Raw genomic sequence first — 20,635 nt, 5'->3', positions numbered from 1 at the left:
TGGTGGATTACAGGGTACGCCACTTCAAAGGTGAAATATGTAGCATCTGATAACCTGGTTTGGTTAAATTGCTTGTTCTATAGCGAAAGATCCTTCTTTATTGCTCTTAAGCTTTCTCCCTCTCTAGTAGTGTAACCTGTTGATCCATATAAACACTCAATCCCTGTCAATGGCACCCATGAACCCCCTGCTCCTCCTCCCTCACTTTCTCTGATGTGCAAAATTGTCTGTGAGGGACTGATGAATAATTGAACAACCCAGTGACGGCGCTCTGTGACAGTGCACTGAATGTGTTTGCTTGATTCATTCAGAGACTATGCATGCAGACCTGCCAACCTGTGCACATTGTGCATGGCAGGTATGCATTTTTTACACATCAAGGTACGCTGGTATGATTTATCACTCCAGAGTATGTAAAAAGATGGTGACACCTTGTGAGTTTGACCATTTGTGCCGTACTCAAGTGTAACAGCAAGAGGCAGCAGCAATACGCCAACGAGCCTTTAGCTTGAGGAAAAGCAAAAGAAGAGTTCGACCAATCATACCGCCGGATTCATTCCCCTTGCCTTCACCCACCTACAAAAAAAATATTTGCAAGGGGGGATGATCGGCAAATGTGTAATGTAATTTCAAGAAACAGTAGCTTGGATCTGCAAATCAGACAGATTGTGAAGTTGAGATTGTGATTTTAGTGAAGTTAACGTTAACCTAAGTGACAACTTGCTTAGAAAAGCCAAGTCTGCCACTTATGAGGCCAAGCTGCATAATGCAAGTGCAACTAACACCTTAACTCTGCGTTAGTTTCAACTAAGTAAAACTGACAAACTGAAACCCATGTGTCAGGTTTGCGTTGGAAGTGGGGCGTAGGGTGTCAAATGCTGCAACTGAATGTTATTTTTTCAAACTGAAAAAAAACCTCTTTCATTAGTTGTGCTGCTATTAGTTTGCCTATTTATTGAATTGTTTGATTTATTTATTCATTTAACCTGCCAGACTTTATATTAAGCTACTGTAAATGGGTCACTTTATTTTCAGGTGCATGCTCAGTCAGAATTTTTTTTTTTTCCTTAAGGTCATGCTTACAGTCAGTTTTATTCATTAAACCTTTTCCTGCCAGAGTTTATGTTGAACTACTGTATATAGTTCAGTATTTATTTACACACTCAGTTCCAATTTAGATTTATGACATTCATAAACGGGTCGGCCATCTAAAATATATATATATGTGTGTGTGTTATGTCTGTTTTGGCTGCACATATGTGCATGAGCTGAAAATTTTTTCGGCATAAGGTGGTACTCCAAAACTTTCTTCAGGGTTGGCAGGCCTGTGTGTGTGTGTTTGTGTGTGTGTGTGTATGTGTATAAAAGAGTGCAGAGATTGATTCTGTGTGTGTGTGCATTTGTATGTGAATGACTGTGTGGGTTTGGGAAACGCAAGACAGTAGACCACACACACTATTGACCAGGTTGAAAAAAAAAGCTCAGCTGAAAAGGCGCTAGCACTGATAGTTGCCAGAGAGGATGAATGGCTTTAATAGAGAAAACTCCAGGCTTCACTCCGGAGGGACACACACACACACACACACACACACACACACACACACACACACACACACACACACCCCTCTGGATTCATGGGATTGCTCTGAAAAAGCTTTCACACTGAATGAGGGATGGTCTTTGTGCGGCAGAATGTGTGTGACCAAGGCTGTACTTATGTGCGTGTGTGTGCTCATGTATGTGTGAATGTCTTGTGTTTTATTACCTTTTGAGACCAGTACAAATCTATCCAATGCAGAATGACTACTGGTAGCCTAATACTTAGACTGTCTTGTCCAGTGATCACAAGATACTTTTTCGAGGACGTCCATAATAGGGCGATGAGATATGTAAATATAGTTGTCTGTCCCATTGGATAAGAATGGGTTTCTAGACTGTAGGACTTTCTAGACTGCAGGATCTGAGCATGTCATGGCAAAACACTAGCTGTTCAGAACGGCTGAAGGCAGGGTGAAAAGACTGCTGGAATTTGTTTTTCCCACATCACACAAAAAAAGAAATGGTTGCAAAGCTAATTACGTAAATAGCAGACTTCTACCACAGCTGTGTGTGTGTGTATGTGTTTACATATTTCAGTGATTGATAAAACCAAAGGTATCGTGGTGTTAAACATTACATTGTGACAGTGCCATAGAATACCACATGCCGACTCTCCATAATGGAGAGATTATCTTTCTCCCACAGCCCTTCCTACCCCCAAACGCCTCACAAAAGGCCTAGGCTAGCTCAATAGATAGATAAATAGATAGAAACTTTATTGATCCCAAGGGAAATTTAGGCATCCAGTAGCTTATACGACACATACAAAACACCAGCACACACAAGAATAAAAACACAGCAGTGAAATGATATTCTAGCCACCAGAACTGCTACAGAGAGCTGTTGCTATGATAGAGTATGTGCCATTGGAGGTAGTGCAAATGCAAGGTGATTAACAGTGCAAGAATAATAATGACTGTAAATAATATAAAATTGGAGATAAATATATATAAACAAATACAAATTGTGCATAAAGCTCACGTAGTCAGTAACCAACAATCCAGCAGCCTAATGACAGAATGCATGTGACCATTGGTAGCAACGGAGAGGCAGCATCACGCCTAATAGTCCATTTCAATTTCCCTCTGCCATCACTGGGAGGAGTTGAATAACCGTATGGCCTGGGGGACAAAAGACTTCCTCAGTCTGTCTGTTGAGCAGGACTGAGACAGCAGTCTGCCACTGAATATACTCCTCTAACTAGTGAATGTACAGTGCAGAGGCTGGCAGGCATTGTCCATGATGGACAACAGTTTATTTGGAGTCCTTCTCTCTGCCGCTGACATAAGGGAATCCAGCTTTGTTCCTACCACAGAGCCAGCTCTCCTCACCAGCCTGTCCAGCCACATAGCATCCCTCTTCTTAATGCTGCCTCCCCAGCACACCACAGCATAGAAGAAAACACTGGCAACAACCGACTAGTAAAACATCAGCAAGAGTTTCCCAATGATGTTGAAGTACTCCAGCCTCCTCAGAAAATAGAGCCAGCTCTGCCCCTTCCTGTGAAGATTGTCTGTGTTTGCTGACCAGTCCAATCAGCTGCAGCCCCACTTGTAGGTCCCAACCACCTCTACATCGACCTCCTCAGTGGAGACTGGTTGCAGAAGGGGTCTGGTCCTCAGGAAATCCGCCACCCAGTTTTGCATAGGTGCCACTTTATACATGGATCCTGTGTATGGATGAGGCGCCAGATGTTTTGTTACACAGAACCATCTGAGAAGTCGTCCTACGAAACTGTTTGGAAAAGGGCAGACACTTTCAAAAAATACTTGGCAGGTGATTGGATGCATCATCTGTCTCTCACTGTCGTACCTTGCGAGGGGGTGGATTCGTGAGATCACATGAGAATCCTCATAGGCCACCGATTGGTCTCGTGAATCCAGCTGCCTCGCAAGGTAAGTGTATGGACACGTGTGAGAGAAAAAAGTGTGAAAATATTTCAGTATGACGGCTTCAAGTGTGAAGGCTTTCATGTGTTGTGGTTGTGTGTGCGCTACTCCCATTATATAATGCCTGATAAGTCTGCATCACTGCAAGTGGCTTTTCTACATCAATATGGAGATTAAGATTGATACTGACCTAAAGCTTAAGGGCAAAAAAGTGGAGCATCACTCCTCTGCTTAGCCAGAAGTGTGAATGATTTGGCTTGGCACCGTCAAGAGCTAATCTACTTTAATGGACATGTCTGTAGAGGGGAGGGTTGTTATACCATGCACTTTTAACACCGATGGAAGCGTGGCTCACGGGATGCAAGCATTTAATTGCTTAACATTTTCAAAATTTGTTTAGGTGGCAATAGTAGCCAAGAAATTAAAGAACATTTAAACACCCATATATCACAAAGGCAGGATCCTGTCACAACTACGGATTGACCAAAAGTTTTCTTCTTTGAAATAACAAAATAGCTTCCTGTTTGGAGATACAGTGAAGTGCACAATAATACATATTTGAGAGGAAATGTGGTGTGCTGAGTCTGCTATTCACTCATACTTTTGGAGATATGAGATGGAAATTGTCTTAATAATATTGATGTTTTTAAACGTCTTTTTATTATACAGCAATACTATAGTGACAGATATGAAACGAGTGATGAGAGAAGGATGACATGCAACAGTTGAAAGTGACCCAGGGAAAGGCATGTATCTTAACCAACCAGCTACCAGGAAGTGCCATTATTGTTAATGTTATGACAGTTTTGTGGTCAAGAAAAAGAGAAATGTAGAGAGACAACTGAAACTTAATTTGCTAATTGTTTTAATGTATGTGTATCTACTATTGTGTGTCCCTGTCAATCTTTGCATGCCCCCCTTTCAACATCCATTCAGTGAAAAACATTTAAAAAGCACTACACGTCGCCTAAGAAACTGAGATTTAACAAGGGGCTTCCTGACTTCTTTGAATTGTTGACGGGATGATTACGGGATGTCTAACAAGTTTGATGGAATGGTTCGACATTTTTGGGGAAATACGCTAAATACGCTTTCTTTCCAAAAGTTTGATGAGAAGATCGATACCGCTCTCGTCCGTGCATTAAGTATGAAACTGGAACCAGGAGATGCTTACCATAGCTTAGCATAATGACTGAAAGCACGGGGGAAACCACTAGCCTGGCTCTGTCCAAACTCCAGGAAGTCACTGTGCCCGGCCAAGAAATATTCCAGCACATAACTCCCTGTAAAACCACAATGTGTCATTTTTACATTGCATGTTTTGTATGGATTAAACAAACAAGACATAAGGTATTGATTAGTGAGCTTCAGAGGCTAGCTGTGCTAAGCTAAGCTAACTATCTCCTTGCTCTAGCTTGAGATTGAGTGTACAGATATGAGAGAGTAGTATCAATCTTCTTGTTTAACTCATGGCAAGAAATTCAAAATGTTGAATTATTAATTATTATTTTTTCTATGTGCTGACACAGCAGGTTGAAAGCCCACTATCTAAATGAAAATGCATGCTTTAGCTGTTCAGTATAGTCGATCGCACTCCTACTGTTGTCATGAGACGTTTTGTGGTGCTTAAGATCGTCACTCAAAAGACACTGATGTATTTTTTTGTCTCTGCAATAGTTTAAGTAGGCTAGTTCAATAAAAGGTCACATGTGCCAAGTTCAACATCAAACAGCCGCAGTACAAGTGAAGGTAGCTACTGTGTGGTTTTGGGCTGTTGTTGCTTTAAGGCAGTAGAGGAAATCGCTTCAAATAAACTACAGATTTAGAGTTGGCCCAGGGTTTTAAGTTGGTGGATAGGCCACTTATTTGTCTTGTATTTTGTCCCTCAATCCACCAACACCCACATTTATTTTGGCATTAGCCTTAAAGCTAATCTGAGAAGGTAACAGTCTTTGGAGCGTATGTGTATGTATGTGTGTCTGTATGCATGCATGTCTCAATTGTGTCACTAAGCTCCTGAGATGAGAGCTGCCCCGAAGTCTCCAAATCCTGCTTTAGAGAGAGTGTGTGTGTGTCTGAGAGAGAGAGAGAGAGAGAGAGAGAGATAGAGAGCATGTGTGTATTCTTCACTCAGTGAAAATGAGTCACTGCTAAAAAAAAATCCACACCATGCCACCCTGGCAGGATAATCAGGACATAATGTTTAGTTTCTTTCTATCTCACTGGATTAGTTTATTTTCATCCGGGGAGAATTTTGCGTATTGTGGAAATCGCTTCATATTTGGTTATCTCAGCTTTATTTAAAGCAGCATTTCACTAGGGGGACGTGTGATTTGAAGCACGCCTACCTCCAGCATGACTCATCAAAAGCCCACTTCAGTCATCATCAGTCACTCTGGGAATCATCAAGTGTTCGATTTTTAAACTTTGAATCTCATTATGATTAATTAAATAAAGTCAAATCAGGGCTTCTATTATAACTAAGACAAAAAATACATTATAACCAGTTGTATATTTGTTAAACGCACAATATGTAATTTCTCCCGGTTAGGATTCCTTCAGTGTTCATCATTCGGGAGATTTTTACCGGGAGCTGAGTTATCCGCAGAGGTCTCCTCCAGTCCAGAATAGAACGGACTCGGTGAATAAAACTAGTAAAAACAGTGAATAAAGCAATATCACGTCAAAGATCAGTGTTTCTATGACGCTGTTCGGTGGGCACAGGAAGTCCAGGAGGGGCTGCTAGCCGAGCTGCTCCTGACGTTAAGATCCAGACGTCCAATGACTGAAGTCCTTCATCCTGTTAAAAGATATACTTAAAAACGACCAAGATCTAAAAAGTTTATTGTAAAAATGTGGCTTAAAAATGGGATAAATTAAGAACACAACATAAAATATGTAACATAGGTCTAGTTGTTTTTGACATTTTAATGCAGTATAGTTACATGTTATAGCTTTAGGGTCAACATGTGTACTTTTAAGTGTGGAAACTGATTCAGATTCTTTAAGATAGATTCACATATAGCAGCTATTCAGTTCAACTCTGTTTCATGAACTCTAGGAAGTGATCGTGTGACAAACAACAACAACAGAAAGAGACCCAACCTTGACCAAAGTCCAATTGATACCTGATATCACATGTAGCTCGGTCAATCCTTCTAAACACTGTTTTATTGAATTGTTTACCCAAGAAGACCAATCCAATTCATGATTGTCAAAACAGTTTGCCTGGCCAAGTCGTGCCTTGGAAACTGACGGCTTGTGACTCAGGATTTATGATTCATAACACAGTGTGTCATGTAACAGGAGGAATGGAAAGTGGGAGTTGGATATCACGATTTTTACCATTAACTAATACACCAGCGATGTTGATCTTACTAATCATGATCTCACTTAATTTGCGAGAGCCTACATTGCCTGACCCGTGATCCTACAGGCTTTGGAAGGAGGAGTAAGGATCAGAGGAAATGATGTGCGACTTCTACCAATGGTTGTAGTTTGTAAAGCACACACAGTTCAATGAATTTATTCCTCTTAAACTACTCAGCTTAAAGGGAAAATACACTACTGTGAATGTGAATATGATGATTGATGATATGACAATGAACCAGGACCTAAGTTCCAGGTAGTCGCTGTAGTTCTGTTCTGTATTCAGAGTTGTTTTCTGTTAGAAAACAAAGTCACGTTTACCTCGCAGAGATGTCTGTCTCCATTCTCTCTGCATCGGGCAGCGATCGATGCTGCAGCGGCCTGTCCGACTGCGGCACCTTTTCTCTCTAACTCCTCAGCACTATAGAAATATACAGCAACATATGTTGTAAGAGTGGCGCCACATCTTTGCTCCGATATTATATTGTAAAGCTAGTTGTGTGTGTTAGTGTTAGGGATCACAGTTTGCTGCGGTTGTAACTTAGCTCTAGTTCCTCCTCCACACTCTGTTGTGTGTGAATCCACAGCGCAATATTCGGCTTCATATCATGAAACTAGTTTTCTTCCATATATGCTGACATTTTGAAGTATTTTGCAGTATGACATTTTAGTATCTGCTTATCTCTATCACTAGTGGAACATGGTATTCAGAGTGTTTTGGGAGACCCACTTTTGACCTCCTTTCATCCTTGAAGGTACCACAGAAAATGAGAAAACGTAGTTTTTGTAATCTAAGACGCTTTTTGGGTCACCCGGAGGACTTTTGCCAGCAAATGAGCAGGGAGCTCTGGGCGCAGGCAACATGGACGGAGGTTAAACATTGTTCATTTGCATATACTACCCACATCGTAATGATACATGATAACCTATAAAAGAAGTAAGCCAGGCTTTAAAATCGAGACGTTGTTAAAGGCTTTTGACTCCTTCCTCTCTTTTACAGATTCTCTTTTTCTGTCTTACTGTCTTCTTATTTTTCTCTCTCATCTTTTTTTCATGCCCTTCCTGTTTCTGTCACTATCACAAATCCACTGCGCCTGTCTCTCTCTTCTTTTCTGTGTTTAACATATTTTACTGTGCCATGCCTCTGCTGCCCTCCTGAACTTTGTCCCCAGTTGTTTTCCTCAAACACAACACACACACACACACACACACACACACACACACACACACTAAATTCATAATCTCAGGGACACTTATTTGACTTATTTTTATTTTATTTTACCACCCTTTTCTCACTCACCTGTTAAGTCTTATTGGTCAAGTCTCATTTAATTTGTGATGATTAGCCTAGATGTGTTCCTTAGCAACAGAGTAGTTTAGTCGCTGTTAGTCGGCTGAATTTGACTGACTTGCAGTGGACAATGGTTTAAAACTGTATAATGTTCCATACCAGGACAAGGTCCATTTACACTTCTTAGAAGTAAAAGAGACTCATTTACAACATTCCACCAATTTTCTAAACTCCAGATTTTTTTTGCACTTATATATCCTGGTGGTACATATCTTTTTAAAATAGAGTAAAATAAATTTCAAGGCTTATTTAACACAGACTTTTCTCCCTCTTTCTTTCTATCTATCTATATCTCTCTCTCTTGTTGGTTGGCCACAAATGCCAAGCAAGGTGGAGCGAGCGAGCGAGCAGGAAGAGAAGTGTAGCCACAACTTTCCCAGAGGCTCATGCAAGCGTCAGTTTGTGTTATAAATCATTCAGGGACACTCAGAAGGGGCACAATACATTTTTATCCCTCTTCTCTTATCCCTCCATCCTCTCTTCTTCTTTTATTATTGAATGCGGTTCCTCTGAGCACCCGATCTGCCGCTCGGAAAGGTAAAAAAAAAAAAAAAAAAAAAAAGATTATTGGGTGAGAAGAGAGGGTAGAGTTTAAAATTTGATCAAATAGGAGCAGAAAGGAGAAAAGAGCTGCGGCTGGTTCCAGGTTGGTTCCACACAGAGATGAAGTGGCTAAAAGCAAAGGTCACAGGGTCATTTATATACTGCACGTGGTGAATAAAAGATCTACATGCGTGCTTCCTGATTGTCAGGCTGCGTGTAGACAACAGTCGGTTTTATATTGTGCTGGTCTGGTAAATGACGGTGTATAAAGTTGAGGGTCAGGTCGTGTTCAGTGGTAAAGCTGCGGATGCTGCACCACCTGCTTGTCAAAATGAAACACAGTCCAGTAGCTGACAGCGTTCTGCTGTCAGAACAACTTGCTCAGATTTTATGTGTATGTGTGGTTATACTCTGCGTGTGCTTATGTGTGTGCGTGTGTGTGTGTGTGTGGGAGAAAGCAAAATATTGTATTTGTGCTCGCTTGTGGGTGTGGATGTGAAAGCTCGTGTTTGTGTAGTGTCCTTGAACTCGTGTATTTAGAGAGAGGGAGAAAGAGGATGTGGTAGCTCGCTTGACTATAAATGAAGTGATACTTGCAGCGTTTTAAAACATCAACACCACGTATATAATATTATTACAGTGTTACTGAGATACCTTATGGCCTCATAGAAGCAATACTTTCTCATAATTAATTTCCTGTCAACTCTCCGTCGTGGAGGTTATTTTCTCGTCTTTTCCCGGAGCTGATGAGAGAAGGGATCATTTCTGTGGATCCTGGACTTGTTGAGAGGATAATAACTGACAATGATTAAAGTGATTTTCGTTAGCTGTTGTGTCATTCCACCATCTGCTGTCGTGAGGAAATTTGAAAGCTTTTTGCTCCGTTTTTGTACAGGAAGAACATCGACCTCATACTCCTCTTGTATTTTATGAGCTGCAAAACAACATCCCTTTTGTGCAGTAAAAACAATCCTACGAATTCCTTTATAAAATGTGAGTCACTGGCACACAATATAAAAAGTTGAAGAAATTGCACTGCAGACGCTTGTGAAGGCTGCTAGTCTTGTCAGTAATGGTGTTGTGTTCGCTGACATCTCGGTAATATGTCCTAAGACTGTTTGGCCCAGATTCTAACGAAAAAAAAAAGAAGCCAAACTTTGTTTTTGGCGTTTATGTTTTTGCAGAAGTTGCACTCAACCACACAGTGCATCAGATCAACAATAGTGTCTTTAAAAAGACACTAGTGAAAGACCAATATTTATATATATAGAGGGTGTCATTTAATAGTATCCTATCCAACCGTCTAACCCTTCTTTTGTCTCTCTCTCCTCAGGAACACTCTTATCCCAGTCATGAGGAAAGACTTCAAGAAATCAGCTCTGGACATTAACTGAGGAGAAGAAGTGGAGAAAGAGAGAGAGAGGCTATCCTAATATCCCCTTTACACATTTCCTACAAGTAGGTTATACACATTTGGTAATGGCTTGACTCTTTGACATTGTCTGTTATTGTTCTGTATCAGCAAATTGTGATGTGTTACCACATCTGTTTATTGAGTTTTTTTAATCAAATGTTTAAAAAAAAGTCAAATAAATGTAACAAAGCTGGGTAGGTGATGCATCCAGTAAGGAGATTGTTGCAAGCATCCAGCAGACCAACTCTGATTTGTCTGATTTGAGGTCACGCAGCAGGTCATTCTGTAACACTCTTTGTACAGTAAAGTCGTATCCATGTGCGTGCGTCTGTGTCAAAATCCCCTTCATATTGCAGCCAGCGGAGGCATCAGCAGAGTGTAAACTGAATGCTAGCCGCCCTGCCAGCTCTCTGATGTACATAACAGCAAACCAACGCTCTTGTCACACAGAATTAAGACTGGAGTCTGGAAGGCTTTCTCAAGTTGTCTGTGCATGTGTTCGCATGTGAATTCCGGTGTGTGTGTGTGTGTGTGTGTGTGTAAATTGCTGCGACATAATTATTTGAGAATTTGCTTGAGAAATTGGCTGCATGCAAAAAAAAAAGAGACTTTGCAGCTTCACGTCGTTCTTAGTTTCTTTAAGCCGAGTTAGAGTAAAGGTGTAGACTTGTGACTGTGTGTTAAATGACTAAAAAAGTAAATTCAGATGTTGAATGCGGAGGTCAATGGTAGCCTTTGAATGTTTGTTCTGAAAACTGTTGTTCTTGAGGTTTCAGGCATCCTTCAGTTATAGTGATCGAAAGGGGAATCTGAGGTTTGACTGTGGTTTGGAGTCTATTGTGAATTTGGCAATAATGTAAATCCCTCTGTCTACTTGTCATCATCGCTCAGAGAGCCAACGCCAATCATTGCATTCAGTGGAAAATCACAAGTGTGTGTGTATTAGTGCATATTCTGTGCCGAGGGCAAATCTTACTGCTGAGTCACACCCTCAGTGGGGGGAAAAAAAGGTTTTGGGGGATTGGGTGTGGTAGAAGGGAACAATTTGGGTTGCAGAATGACCCTCGGGGTAAGACTATGGCTGGATCCAAATATCTGGACTTCTTCTTACTTACTGGTGGACTTAAAGGGAGAGTACTGGTGACATTCAGGGTGTTGGGCTATATAATATAGAATAAAAGCCACATAGTGCATAGCAAGATGTAGGTTTACGTATAGGTGGAAGGTGCATGGAAGTCTTCCCTGACTCTTGACAATTTGCGTCCATCATAGGATGCTGTCATGTCATTGGTCGTGCATTAAAAAGGTCACTGTCAAACAAGGCCAAGTTTTAAACCGATTGAACTTTGACCACAGCGGCAATGTGTAAAGTCTATGCAGTGCACAAAGCCCAAGGTAGCAGTGGTGCAAGATTCTGCGTCTTTTCTCTTTTTCATAGGAAAACAATGACTCATGCTGGCGGAAAGAGATTTTGCAGCTAATCAAGTGTAAAGGGCCTTAGGATCCTTAGTTTATGGTTTCATGTGAGAATATTATTAGCAGTTGAAATGCTCAGCTATTCAAAGTAATGAGAAGTTTTACTGTGTATATCAAATATTATGCACACTTTTCTCAGTTATTATGGTCTTAAAATGGGAAAACTCCATTGTGGATATTGTTCTGTTTAGAGATGGATTACAGGATCAGGCTCTTGTTGGTGGTAATGGTAAAAGTCTGATGTCATTGCAAACCTGACACGACGACGGTTAGCGCTTCAGACACATCATAACGCATATGATATAAGTCTATTAGGCATGGCACAAAATTAGCACCAGACAGCAGCCAAATGCTGGTAAAATATGCAAGATTTGCTTCACTCACCAGCCAAAAAAAAACAATGGTAATCTGTTGAGTTCACTAGCTAGGTGGACAAAAAAGTCAATTTTGCACCCTGCTATTAGAGCTCAGTCCGCAAGTGTGGACAATTGACATTTAGATTCAGCTAAAGGTGTGTCTGTGTTTTTATTAATTCATGGATACTGGCGCTGTGTGTGTATCGACTCAGAGCATGCACTTCACAGGAGGAATAGCAACTCTCAGATTTTACATTGATAAGAAACAGCCTTATTAAATTTGGCCCTGTTTTTTAAATTGGCTAGTCATCACTATACAACGTGGCATTGTGCATTTGAATAAGCTCCTATATTATTCATGAACAGGTTGACCCATTTAATGCATGCAGGAGGTATATACACACACACACACACACACACGCATGTAGACGTCACACACACGCATGCAGAACTCTCCGGGGTCCTCGCACTCTGGTGAGATGTGAGGCCCTATCTGCTCGTACTCTTTAAGTTTTTATTAGACTGGATTACTGAAGTGCACTGATTTTTTTTTTTTTTTTTGTCTATGAGTGTGCATATGATCAGACTTCCTTGTTCACTTATGTGCACCTACACACAGGAACACACACACACTGCTTCCAAAGCTTGCTCTCTGTAATGTTATGATAGGAGTTAAAGGAACTGGATCATTACGTAATTCTTATTCTTTCTCTCTTACACACATACACACACAGTGTCCTCATACTATGTGTCAACGCACAATTTGGCGGATTTACCAGTCTTTTTTTTTTTTTTTTTTCCGTTTGTGATTAGAGCTGGTGATTTGAATCCCAGTAAGAATTCCCACAGTCTGCCTAATTCCTGTTCCTGCCTAAAGGCAGGAGGGGGGCCAGTAAGCCGCTAAAGCCCCTTGCTACACACACACACACACACACACACATACACACAAACATAAACTGACACACACATATGGACATGCGTGAGCTCTCACAGGCATTATGGAGCATATATATTTTCACGCACACTCTGTAAACGTGTATATATACAAATATATGAACGCACGTACACAAGCACATACTGTACTGTCACGTGTGTCATGCTGAGACACAAACACATGCACACACACATGCACGGGGAGCACTTTATTTGCACCCTCCTAAGAGTTTAGTCATACAGGCAAGGAGGAGGAGACAAAAATGCAAAACAAATGATAAGAAAATCACGTTTTCTTCCCTGTCAAAGCTTTTCTTTTTAAAAGAAAAATCCTCCTAAATACACACCAAACAACATTAATATTTAAGATCTATCTCATAATTCTGGACCAGTTTTCTTGTTTATGATATATTCTTCATATTCATGTATGATTTTCCAAGATTAGACAATGTGATGCCCCATTTAAATATGTCTGTTGCAGCACATACTGTAGTGTGGAGCCATATCCACCAGCCCGATGGACTTGGTTCTGCAACAACATGTTGATACATCAATTAGTCATAGCAGCACCAACAGGGGGCCTGCGGGTGGAAGGAAGGGTGTATATGTTTGTTTGTGTGTTTCTGCTTGTGTGTTTCTTGTGTACGCTTGTCAAACTTTGGCCCACAAATGTATGTATGCTTCCAAATACACGGATGTCCCAGAAGTGTCAGATTCAGCTCTTTATTAGTTATTAGATATACTGTTATTAGTAAATTAGACATACTGTCTTCAGAGTTATTGAGTCACTGTTTGTTTCTATATTCCTTCAAAAAATGTTTAACCCTGCAGTGTTTTCCAGATCAGATTAGCAAAAAAACGACATATATTTTATTGTATACAACAGTTATATTAACACTATTACTCACTCCCACAGAAACACACTTACACACACACACACAAAGGCTGTCTCAATTATCCACACAAACGCCAGTGCATGCATGCAAGGCTTGTGTTACTCCCGCACCTACATATAAGCACCGTGGCATGCAGTGGTGTGTAGTAGTGCACATGCGATAAAGAATTCACACACACTCTCTCACACACCAAGCATTTAATCTGTCTAAGCCATTTGCCTAATCAGCTCTCTCTCTCTCTCTCTCTCTCTCTCTCTCAGCACAATACCATTCATAGATCCACGGCAAACACACACATGCACGCACGTGCACACACATGCACACACGCAGAGCGAACAGTCCGCACACTGGGCTTTGCCGGACTAGTAACAGCTTTACCGAGCCCCCCGTGTTACAACCTGTTGTTGCTACATTGCATCACTTCACACATCTTAGAGGAAAGGAGGAGGAGGAGGAGGAGGAGGAGAGTGGGAAAAGAGGGTGAGAGGGAGGTGTGCAGCGTCTCCGGAGTGATCACATGACTTGTGTGTTCATTTGCTCCATTTTTATCTGTCATTTACTCATCTGCCGACTCCTTCCGTCATCGTCTTCTCTCTACTTTTTCATGGAAAGGTGCTCAATGACTCTCGTGCTCAATGACTCTCGGTAGTCTCTCTCTCTTTTTGTCTAACCTTCTTTCTCTTCCTTCTCAATTTTCTCACTCCCAGTTTACCAAATTTCTCTTATTATGTTGTAACCTTTTCCTTTTTGTGTCTTTTTCCTCTAGTGAAAGCAGCATAGTCATACTCTGTGTGTGTGTGTGTTGATGGGGAGAGGGTGGAGATGGAGGTTGTCAGGCTTTATTTCAGTAGCTATCTGGAGAGCTCCAGCAGATGAGAGATGAGACAGGCAGAGCTAATGCAACTAGGAGACACACACACACACACTCACTACCACATATGGACACACACAAGTTAATATTGGAGGTAAACAGATAGAAAAACACACACTCACGCACAGAAAGAAAGAAAGAAACACAGGCAAAAACCCCCACACAAATACACACAGGTGTAAGCATAAACACACACTTTTTCTCGCTCTGCCTAATTTATTGAACAAGTAGAGGATTGTGTTTGTACTATGTTTGAATAAAATTAGCATACACATTGATAAAGCACTAGAGTGCTAGTGGATAACTCAGTAGTAGAAAAATCTATTGATCAGCCTAACAAGCACGGAGGGTTGATAGTAGTGTAACCAAAGTAGTTTTCATTGAACTGCCAGCAAGCATGAATAGTATATAAAAGAATCTGATCTACAGCCTGTAGGTTGTATGTATACAGTTACACTGTACAGAGTACAGTATAGCAGTACTGTACTCTGTACAGTTCATTCATCATTTGTCACACCTCTATTACAGGCGTCGAGGTCTCAGCTGAGGGTTTCACGCTTTTCAGAAATGCCTCAACAAACCAACAGATTCCTTAAGGCAAAAATCATGTACGCCTCGCGAATGTGATCTGTCACATTACGGAAGCAGGTAAACCGAAACCATGCCTGTTGTTTTTACGTGACGAACGGCAGTCGTTTCCAAGCACGTTGAGGGGCGTTCTTAGAGAGAAATCAAAGCTTAATGCCATGAAATTAACTTTAGTCAAGCTACAGTACAACTGGCTGCTATTCCCGACGGTGAGATGTTATAGCAGCTTTTGTTGATGTAGCAGACTTGTCCCAGTGCTTCAGGAGACCTTTCCGCACAGGAGGTCGCATGAGACAGCATGTGTGTGTCCTCGTTCATGTTTTCTTGGCTAACACGCTGCTCTCACCTGCTATAGGGATATGAAAAGAAATAAATCCCGAGTCCTACAGTCACGATGAATCATCGCAGCCTCAATGAATCTTTGCAGCCTTAGATTACATACTTACGTAAGTTTTGAGGCTGCCATCTTTTATGCATCTGGTGCCACGGAAACAGAGGGCACAAGACTTTGCCTTTAAGATGATATTTTTGGAGTGGGTGTGATGGCTTAGATCCCTTTAAGAGCATGGGATTAGGATGATGCTGATGCTTAGTGTCTTGTCCTGGGTGCCTGTGTGTCTCGCTGCCTCTGCCTGTATGTCAGCTCGCTCTGTGTGGGGCTGGCCTTTGGAGCCAGATTTGTTTGCTGCATGTGGCTGATGTTCACAGAGATTTCATGGTAGACAGGAGAGAGAGAGAGAGAGAGAGGGAGAGAGAGAGAGAGACTGTCTGCATGTGAGAGTGTGTGCGTGTGCGTGTTGAATGTGCAGCGAAGCTAACTGGAGCAGGGTGTCCAGGATGCGTACACGCTTGACGGCCTGGCTGCAGCCTTGCGATACAAAATATTCCGCGTTAGTGTGTGTGTGCGTGTGGCTGCATGCACGGAGGCAACTGTTACACCGTGTGCATGTGGTGAAATGATGCATCAGTGACTCAGCTTCAGCTGTCAAGTGTGCTGTATGTATGTATGTGTGTGTGTGTGTGTGTGCGCGTGCACGTGTTTGTGAGCAAATGCGACTGTGACTCGGATGAGCAGCAGGACTAGACGGCTAGTCGTCATCGTATGAATGTCTTTTTTTTTTTTTTTTCCCCCCTGTTTTATCACTTATCAACTGTTCATGAGACATACACACGTGCAAATGCGCCCACACACAAATGTGGCTATTCCTGGAAGGGACTGTGAAGAAACACTAGATCAAACAATGTCTGGATGTTCTCTCGGTATCAATGACCGACTGAGTGAGTGTCAGTGTAATTTAATGCTTTAGCACGCATGTGTTTAGTTTGACTCCACAGGATTAGTTTCACTCTGATTATAATAATGCTAATTCACTCTCACACCCCTTTCATGAAAGTTTTTATCCTCTCATACACAGGAAATGACGTGTTAAACATTTGAGGTTTGGAATAAATTGAAGAGGATCTGTTTAGTTTCCATTTCTAGTAATAGATTCTTTTCTTATATTTTATTTAACCGGGTGAAAAGTCTCATTGAGATTAAAATCTCTTTTTCAAGAGCGACCTGGCCAAGAGAGCAGCAACCATACCTGAAGAAACAATTTATCCAGTTCACTCCTTAGCTATAAGAATGTAATCAACTCATCGTCTGTCTGCTTTTTCCTGTTATTCTTATTTCCCAGGTCTAGCTGGCCAATGCCGGGCCCATCGTGGACATCTGGTGGCGGCAGCAGCAGCAGCAGCAGCAGTAGTGTGTATGTGAGCTTGGTCCCCGGCGCCTAGCCCATGTCCAGCCCATAATGCCGTCGTCCACAAGGAAAGGAGTGCCGAAGGACCCCGAGCTGGCCGACCTCTTCTTTAAAGATGACCCCGAGGATGTCTTCTGTGACCTGCACGAGATCGGACATGGCAGCTTTGGGGCCGTCTACTTTGTAAGTGCTAATTCAGAATTTTGTGTGCTTCTCCTTTCACAAGGCCATGAATGTTCTTGAAAGAATTTCTTATTATTCATACAAACTCTACATCTTGTCTCCCTGTTATTCAAACCTTAGAACTAATTTTAAAGAGATGCTTGGTTGGATTGTATGGTGGAAATGGAAAAAAAATTGCCAGCAAGCCAGTCATGGCCACATTATCTGAACTCGTTTCAAACAACAATCTTGGAAAAAAAGATCTTTTTTTTTTTTTTTTTCTCAGGCATATGGTTTGGTATTAAACAGATCTCTTTGAATTGAGTCTCACTAAATCATGTTCTCTTCAGCTGTCTGCTTACCATCCTTCTGATGAGTCTCGGAAGTTTTAAAGGTTATCGGTTTAATACGACAGGACTTTGAAGGCACTTAGAAGTTTTGAAAGTTATTGGCTTGTGGGAGTAAAATGACAAAGATGTGATGGTGATGGAGTCAGTGGTGGAATTTATTGGCATGAAAGCAAGCATGTGAATGTAGGGCTGGGCGAGGAGCACTTGAGAATTCATACTGACATTTAACAAGGCAGTCTTAGCCCTTTACTACATTATCATTATGAACACATGAATATAGCTTTGATTTATTTATTAACTACTTACCCTACATATTCATTTATCGATTCAGTGATTTGTACACATGTTGTGAGTCTAGCCTGCCACAATACGGCTCTTTGAATGCAATTAAGTGGAGGCAGATCCCCTCTCAGCACTTTCTCTGTAGCCTTTCTTATTAATCTCATCATCACTAATTACTCATCAAGCCTTTGATTCTAAAGCTGCGTGGAGGGAGGGGGGGATGAGAGGGGGTAGAGGGGTGAAAACATGCCACATCTTCCTCTCCTCTCTCCAGATGCAGGGCTGGGGGTGATAAGCCTCCACTCGTCCCTCCTAAGACAGCTGTTCTCTTGGTATAGAAAAACAGAGAAACTGTCGATAGTGGGGCAGGATTTACTTGGCTGGCCGGGCTTTTCTATCCCCTTCTATCCCATGTCATTTACACACACACAAACGCGCACACACACACATTCACACACACACACACACACACACACACACAGCCCCAGCACATCACTAGTAACCCTGGTGCCCATGTCTGTCTGGCTAACAGGCTCCAGTGTGAGCCTAAATCCTGCCCTGATGCCAGCGCTGTGTTCACTGACACACTTATGCTGTCCGCATTACAACTGGTACACTGCTAGCTCTAGCTGCTAGCCAGAGCAGCTTTAGTAAATGTATTCCATGGCTTTTTTTTTTCCAGATAAAGATATACATTTTTTTCAAATACTTAAATTACTTATCTGCTAGCATATAACATAAAGAAAAATATAGAAATGTAAATCTTGCAGTATTGTTAATGAACTGTCCTCTATTGATGTTCAATTCTAGCATCCTTTAGGAGAGTATTAACATCAAGTAAATATTTTTTTAACCTGAAAAACATTCATAGGAGGTGAAGGACTTTTTTCAGCCTTTAGTAATGTCTGCAGTCTTCATTTCCTGCTACGTACCTCCACCCAGAAGATAGGGCAGTCTGCATGTAGCCTGAGAGGCGATACCCAGGGCAAAAGGTCTACAAATCACTGACTGCCGCTCATTAGATTAATTGCTCTGAACACACTGTAATAATTGACGGGGACTCACATAAGCATATCAACATATTTAGCTATCAGAGCTTTTCTCATCTGGATTTTAGCTGCCGGACAGTCAGCGCGCTCAGTGTGAAAGTACGGGTGTGAGATTTTGTGAAGCGTGCATGCCTCGCTATCTCCAGTGGAAATTACGCCCTTGCATACAACCCCACTGAGGGAAGAAGCTTCGAGCACCCCAAAGAAATTCATGGAAGCATACGAAGAACATGTCAAACTTTGTTGCACAGAGACAATACTTATCACTGATCCACTTTGTCACCTCAGGCAATGAGCGCTTGTTTTTTGCAATACTTTGATTTGGTTGTATTGTCTAACATTTAAGAAGTAAATGTCTGTTGTATAAGTACTGTATAAGATAGCTGCAGGTTAAATACATGAGAGAAGTGTGAAATACACTGCCTACTGCTGTAAATGTGCGCATATTCTGTAGGTTGTTACTGTATAGCATGCATAGTCAAAGAAATATATGCAATTGTATGTGCATTCATAGATTATGCATGTAAAGACTAAGGAACTCCATTATAGAAGAGAACGAGGGGAATTCCCCCCTGCTGAGTATGTAGGCCCATCACTCAAGGCTTTGAACACACACACAATACAGTGTATGTTGAATGAATTAGCCTCTTGTAATTATTGATACACCTCCTTTCTTCTGCAATGACAATTAGCCTGAATGTATTTCAATATTTCAGTGTTACATGATTTTTTTTCCCCCCTCCCTTTCCTCAATCTATCCGTAGACTACACCAGAGGGAACGGCTATTATGCATGAACTGACAGGCAATCATAGGGATCAAATGAGTCTGGAAAAAAGTAAAATGGGAATACTCTGTTGCCTGCTGTTACTGTAATTCCATTTGAATCTCGACATGAAATTCTCATTCATTTGTAAGTGGGATGAAGCTGAGATAAGGGCTTACGCTGAGCCGCGGCGTAGCTGTCCCTAAGGCCAAATGCCTCTGAGGTTAACACCAAAGCTTTAACATGGACATGTGGATACGCACAGACCAGTCAAACACTTACAGTAGATGCAGACTAACCACACAACGCTTCACCTGCAGGCTTTTCCTAATCACATTGCTTAGTGCTTTGATCAGGCGGAAATTTGTTTAAATTCAAATGAGAGAATCTGTTACGGCTGCATCACTCCGTTGTAGATTGTTGTATTGCATGCATTAGGATGTTTTGCATGCACTGGATTTATATGACTCGCCTCTGGATCACCCTTAAGGCATCACTTGAGTTGGTAACACTTTACTTTAACCCATCTACTTAGCATTTACAAGCAGCATATAAACATTTAATGACATTTTATCTCCTCCTGTGGGCTATTAACAGATAATGAATGACAGTATAGTAAAACGCAGTTGTAATAATATAAAATATGTCTTAATAGGAGAAGTTATAATTGCTGACAAATACAGTACATTAACAAACACTTTAAAATCTGCATACAACTACATTATCTTGTGCATTTATTACATGTTTATATAGAGCCTATAAATGCCAAGTTGGGGATACAAAGAAATGTTTCTTTTCAATATGGAGAATCTTTTCCTTGTTGTAATATAGTACAGTACTGCATGTGCTATTTTGAACATTTTTAATTGAAAACCATGCTTAATTACCCTGCTTTAACAGGAATCATGATCTTTCTACAGTAGTTTCATGTATACAAATGAATGTAAAACAAGAATTTTATTTTATACCAATGTGTGTCAGTTTTTAATTTCTTGAT

At 41.2% G+C, this 20,635-nt stretch overlaps 1 protein-coding gene across 4 annotated transcripts in view; it reads left to right on the top strand.

The window, feature by feature from the left end:
- Positions 1–20,635, top strand: part of taok3a (TAO kinase 3a) — a 72,084-nt gene that overhangs the window by 19,360 nt on the left and 32,089 nt on the right. For all 4 annotated transcript variants that reach the window (XM_067570474.1, XM_067570449.1, XM_067570457.1 and 1 more), the window contains exons 2-3: positions 10,085–10,209; positions 16,965–17,213. In XM_067570474.1, coding sequence (XP_067426575.1) covers positions 17,082–17,213 — 132 coding nt within the window. In that variant the 5' untranslated portion in view covers positions 10,085–10,209; positions 16,965–17,081. The remainder of the gene's footprint in view (positions 1–10,084; positions 10,210–16,964; positions 17,214–20,635) is intronic.

This window comes from Thunnus thynnus, chromosome 2 (genome assembly GCF_963924715.1).
Source record: "Thunnus thynnus chromosome 2, fThuThy2.1, whole genome shotgun sequence".
Lineage (NCBI taxonomy): Eukaryota > Metazoa > Chordata > Actinopteri > Scombriformes > Scombridae > Thunnus > Thunnus thynnus.
This window is presented reverse-complemented; position numbering and strand designations above follow the sequence as displayed.